Source organism: Centruroides sculpturatus, unplaced genomic scaffold (assembly GCF_000671375.1).
Source record: "Centruroides sculpturatus isolate CEXI.00-Female unplaced genomic scaffold, Cexi_2.0 scaffold3425, whole genome shotgun sequence".
In the NCBI taxonomy this organism is placed as follows: Eukaryota; Metazoa; Arthropoda; class Arachnida; order Scorpiones; family Buthidae; genus Centruroides; species Centruroides sculpturatus.
The window spans coordinates 4,489-10,426 of record NW_019387569.1 but is presented as its reverse complement, the minus strand read 5'-3'; the positions used below and the strand labels follow the sequence as shown (position 1 = coordinate 10,426).

At 35.8% G+C, this 5,938-nt stretch overlaps 1 protein-coding gene across 1 annotated transcript; it reads right to left on the bottom strand.

The window, feature by feature from the left end:
• Window positions 1-492: 492 nt before the first annotated feature.
• On the bottom strand, window positions 493-5,135 carry LOC111616498 (acyl-CoA synthetase family member 2, mitochondrial-like). Its single transcript, XM_023357902.1, has 4 exons — window positions 4,891-5,135; window positions 4,663-4,811; window positions 4,488-4,579; window positions 493-1,231 (listed from the first exon to the last, which is right to left on the bottom strand). The coding sequence occupies exons 1-4, from the start codon at window positions 4,906-4,908 to the stop codon at window positions 1,104-1,106; spliced, it is 387 nt and encodes a 128-aa protein (XP_023213670.1). The 5' UTR covers window positions 4,909-5,135; the 3' UTR covers window positions 493-1,103.
• Between the last annotated feature and the right edge of the window lie 803 nt (window positions 5,136-5,938).

The window sequence follows — 5,938 nt, the reverse complement described above, 5'->3', positions numbered from 1 at the left end:
TACTTTCCGCCGTCCAGCGCCACTCTACGGAGAGTTTAGACAAGTAAGTTGTTTACTATCGTCTGTACAGTATGTAAATTAGGTACCATAAGTCTAATACAGTACTGTACTTTTATACATTTCTTATTCAATGGCCATAAAAATTATTTATATTAATGATGTCTCCAAAGTTCAACGAAGTTTTTGCAGAAAAATAACTTATCAGAAATCGCGGCCGCGGTTTGATGCGTTGCTCCGCAACGAAAACAAGCTTGAGCGATGGCGACGTCGAACGGTGCACACTCGGTAACTAATCCTACAATTTTTTGTTTATAGCATAGTTTATATGGATTATTCCCAAAAAATATACGTATTTTGGAAATGTTCAGTCGGATTAGTCTAGAATCGATTAATTTTATGGAAGAAAACCTTTCAAACAGCTGTAGTCCGTAAACTTCACACGTGTCGGGCTGTGATTAGCAAGGACTCTTAAGAAATCGATTCATAAAGAACAGAACGTATCTACCGTGTTATAGGGGGGGTCGACTGTAATAAAAAAAAAGTTGTAACAGTGTGGAATTGTAGTCTATAAAAATCCTACATAAATTACTGCAATATTTTTCGAAAAGACATCATTTATCTGTTTGAAACTTTCTATAATAAGTTGATAAACATTCAAAATTTTTTTGAAAAGACTATTTTGTTATAGATATCTTTTAATATGCGTTATTCTGTTAAAGTGGCAACAAATCGAACATTACATATATCAATTGCCTATCAATGGCCAAGTGGATAAAAATGCTTAACAGAGGTCGTGGGCCTGTGTTAAGTATTTTTGGCAGCTCGTTGGCAGGCGTTGCGCCTGCCAACGAGCGGCTACGTAGATTTATCGAGTTTCCTTTACGCATGTAACACCTAAATAGATACCAGTTTCCCGTAGAAAGTAGTCCAACGAGGCCTTCACCTTAGCAAATTGTCTAGTGTTGCGTTATAATAATCCATTGGCACAATCATTCTGCTGATTGAAACATTTTCACTGCTTATAAAAAAACAAACGTTAACTCACGTGATTCCAAAGTTAACCTTATTATCATGCAGGAAATAAGATTTATTGTATCAATATTTTATTTATTTGAATGTTGCAAACAATTAAATGACACTCGTAAAAGAATACATACCATAAGTTTTATTCCTAATCTTCTTTCTAATTCTTGTACCAAATATTCAGGAACAGGAGATGCTCCAATTATACCTTTTGGATAATAATATACTCATTTTATATTCTTTATTTTAAAATTTGCAATAAAGTATTTATGCCGCAGACGACGCAGATTTTGCACATGCCGTTCTTTGTTTACAGTTGCGCTCTCGCAAATGAATTTCATGTGCACAATGCCAAAGGCATCGAAAAAGCACTTCCAGCAACACAGGTCCAAAGGCGTTTGCCTTTTGAACCTGTGTTGGCTGCATCTGTTTGCATGCGGAGACGACGGCGATTTCCAAGTCGCTGTTTGCTGCCTTATTCCCGGATCGTACAGGAAGTTCCAGGTTTTATTTTCGGTTATGATGCATTACAGAAATGACGCGTCAACTACAGGGTTGTCAATGAGGTCGCTGCAAATGGTTATCCTCTATTGGCACTGATCATGAGTGTGGAACGTCGTGTTCTGCAGCATGGGCCATGTTCAGTCGTCTGTCAGAATAGCATGACTGGTACCACGGTTGATACCTGTAATGTCATCCCCGGTGTTTAGTCACCGGAGCAAAATCTTTGCACCTCCTAAATTTTCTTACCAGTTCTTGCTGTAACCGGATGGCTTGCATACAGGTTATCATCAGCCAGTTGCATCTAGATCAGTGCTTCCCAAACTTTTTCGAGGCACCCCTCTTTGGTTTCATAAAGTTATACTCAACGTTCCCAACCATACTCCAATGCCTCCTAACCCATTTTCCCTTGTTGAGAAAGGCTTGGAAATATTATTAGAAAAACTTTTCTAGGAAATTTACACTTTATGTCCTTACTGTATTGTTCTTTACATCTGAAAATCATTAAACGCAATGTTTTTCTTACTCATATTAAAAGATGAAAAGGAAAGGCTGTCAGTGACTCCAACCTTTGCCTATGGTCCCCGTTCAGAACTTTGTTTCCAGCGGCCCTGCTGCCCAGTTGCTTCTTTTCGCTCCCTAGATTTATTCATTGTCCACAGGGGGCGGTAGCGCCCACTTTGCGAAGCCACTGAAGCACCTTCTGAGAAGCGCCAGTACCAATTAAAGACAGCGGGTCATACCTGCATTCCGGTACATCTGCTGAATCATATGAAAATTTTCGGTAACGAATTTGCTTAATTTTTGGCATAACTTGATACTTATTCGTATTTCCAACTTCGAGATAAAGCATTTCGTCTTTGTGTCTTTTCATTGTGACCTCCTATTAGCAATGTACTGTTCTATGCGAAATGATCTCTCGTGCGTCTACTCAGCGGTGGCCTTATCCATTGCGAGGCCCTGGGCGGCAGAACTTTGCGAGGCCCTTATCCTTTGTGCAAAGTATGTGAAATAGTAAGGCATTTATTAATATTAATATATACTGTACTATAAATTAAATTAATTTTATTGTTATAACTAATAGCCAAGGATAAAATAAAAAGTTTTGAATATCAACTTTTTTCTACTTGGTTGTTGCGCGAGGCCTTTCCAAGAGCGAGGCCCCGGGCGATTGCCCTGCTCACCACCCCCAAAGGCCGCCACTGCGTCTACTGCTTGTGTTTGACAAATAACTACGCATGGTTTTTTATACATGTGCTGCTGTGCCATATGTCGCCGCAGTGCTGCTCACTGCAGCCAGTCCTCGAACGTTTGACTGCTCTCAGAAGGTAAAGCTACTGCTGACGATAACTGCATGCAGGCCTGCCAGTTACGGCAAGAACGGTTGAGAAAATTCAGGAAATGCAACGTATTGTCTGTAAAAATTGTTCCCAGACCGGATAATATTGTAGATATCACCTGTGGTACTATCACACTATTCTGTTAGAATACTAAGAATGGTCCATCCTACGAAACATGATGTTCCATATTCGTTAACAGATGATTAGTGCCAAGAGAGGATAACCATATGCGCCGATGTAAGTAATTAGACTAAATATTCTACACTTGTAATATTAAACAATAGATTGTTCATAGCCGTATTTAAACATAAGCTACATAAATTGCACATATCCCTCGTTTCTGTCTTCCGCACATTTCCTACCATTCTCACTGTGGGTGACTATCATTATGCTAAGTAATGTAATGCAGCTAAGATACTGCATTCACAGAAGATTCATTATAATCCTTAATATTCAAATGAAGTGTTTAAAAGACAGCGGTATGGATTCACAACGGTTTGATATGGTTTGTCGATGAAGACCAGTAAAACAGTAAAAATCTAAAGATATAGTTCACGTGTGCAATGTTAGATTAAATTTGTAAATTAGTAAGCTGTTAGACGTTCACACAGCATAGTATCATATCGATAATTAAATAGTGTAAGTTGATATTTTTTCAAAGAAACACTAGAACATTTTACTAATTTCTCGTTTTGCTTAACCTGATTGCATCAAATATATGTCAATGGTCTTGATCATGATACGATATCTTGTTTGATACTATATCCATAAACAGCAATTCTTTCTATAAACCATTTTATGTATTACTGCTTGTATCAGCTTCTGTTGATTGGGTCCTTCAACTGGAAAATCACATTATAAACAAGAAAAGATATATTGAAATTTTCATCTGTCTGCGTAAAGTTGTACGACAAAAGTGAATTGATTTGTGGAAAAACAAACCGATTCCTTCACACTATGAGAATTTCAGTCCATTGATCATTTCTGGATCTAAAGAAAACTACACTGCTTCCGAAACTTCATTACTGTCTCGATATTGCTCTGCAAACTTTTATCTCTTCTCTAAAATGAAACAGAAATTAAACGGTTACAGGTTCTAATTATAGAAGTCATATCAAATAAATCCCTGAAAGACTGTACAAAAAATGTTTTCCGGGAGTGCTTTTACAAGAGGATACTAAATGTGTAGCTATAGAAGTTTACTTTGAAAATGATATGGTGTAAATGTTTTAATGAATTGTGTAATAACACCTGTTTCAATGAAACTGTTTATGACACTAATAAAAAATTTCAGGAAAATACTAAATAATATCTTTTTAAATATTTTCTTTTGTGTAAACTATCGTTTTGCTATTTAGATGAAAAGAATATTGTATCATTTTTGATGGAGTTCTATAAATATTATGCTAATTGTTGATGATTATCTTTGTAGATTTCAATGAACTAAGGAAATCGCATATACATTTGTTTTATTTCTGAAAACAACCTAAAAAATCAATTTTTCAATAACAGTTCAGCATTTCACATTAATCTTAGCGCTTACATAAATAGTTTTTAAAAAAAATTATATTTTTTCAAACGACATTATTTAAAAATTGGAAAATAAATATTTTATAATTCTACCTTTTTTACAGCTCTTGAGATCAAAATTTGAATCGGAGAGATGTTTCAACATATCAAAATACATTGTCGGAACTCCATACACTAACGTACACCTGCATTTCATATAATGTCTCAAATATAATTATATGTATAAATTTTAAAAATAAATCCTATGATATACTCGAGTATGTGGCACCTTTCGTTTTGGATGCTCTTCAGAGAAGAAGGAGCATGAAAGACCTCTGAAGGGATGACACACTTTCCTCCAAGCTGCAATGTCATCATTGGTCCCAGAATGTAACCAAAGGCATGAAAGAGTGGCACTTGCAAGCAAAGTATCACACGCTAACAAGTACATTGATAAAATTATTGTTAATTGTATATAAATGTAGCAAAACCTTTCAAAATAAAATTAATTTTATACCTCTTTATCGAATCCCATCTTTCTTGCAACAGCGATTGAACTGTTAACTAATTGAAAATGGCTGGATGTAGCAGCTTTTGGACTCCCTGTTGTACCCTTTCATTTAATTTTAAAAAATGTATGTCAGTATATTTTAACTAATACAAACATTTAACGTAATTTAACGAATATTTTTGAAATTAATTAAAGCGATTATGAGAATCGAAAGTTCTTTACTGAATCAAATTTTATATTCCAAAAATTATGTTGAATATAGTGGTAAGATGTAGATCAACAAATGCATTATTATTAAAGCTCATTATAAATAAATTTTTACTGTCAATGACTTAATTTTAATAAATTAATGATATAAATTTATACGTATCATTAATTTAATGTAAAGACATTTATATATATGTAACTCAGTATGGTAGAAGTGGCTCACTACTAGTTATGTGCCGGATAATCCTGCCCGGATCGTTAAAAATTAGTGTTGCAACGAATAGTACATTCGGCCAGGAGCGTGACTGAATAGCCGAATATTCGGCCAAACTATTCGGCTTGATTAACGCACGTACGAAAATTGGCGCGCAAACCTCATTATGGCAAGGACCCTGCTCTCTATTGGCCCGCTGTCGCTATGCTTCGCCAATCGCGTTAATTCTTGACAGTTGTAGCGGACAGACAAGAGCGTCATGGCATTATATTACATTTTTTTTTTAGATTTAGCGTCATGGTAGTATGCGATAAATGATGATATCCAATGTGAATAACAATGAAATGACCTACAAGTGTAAATAACGGAAAAAGAATAGAGAAGGACCACGAAGTGAAAATGTGAAAATAAATATGAAATTAAGTTGATAAGCGAACAAGTCGAAGCAGCTTATTGGCGCGAAATTTGCGGCCGTCAATGTCAAACAATTGTTATCATAGACTTCGGAAAGCTAAATGCTTGTAATGAAAGTCACTTAGCTGCAAGGGCGAAAGCCTGGGGCCGTTCGAGCTACCAAGCTGTCTCGAATCTGTGAAATCATAACTGTGACATATACCGACGTCCTATCTGTCT

What these genes read in the sequence shown, in the direction of transcription:
- LOC111616498 (XM_023357902.1), bottom strand. An exon ending in AAGAGCATCCAAAACGAAAG is followed by an intron (nt 4,580 to 4,662) that starts GTGCCACATACT and finishes TATGAAATGCAG; the next exon opens with GTGTACGTTAGTGTATGGAG. An exon ending in TCTCAAGAGCTGTAAAAAAG is followed by an intron (nt 1,232 to 4,487) that starts GTAGAATTATAA and finishes ATTATCCAAAAG; the next exon opens with GTATAATTGGAGCATCTCCT.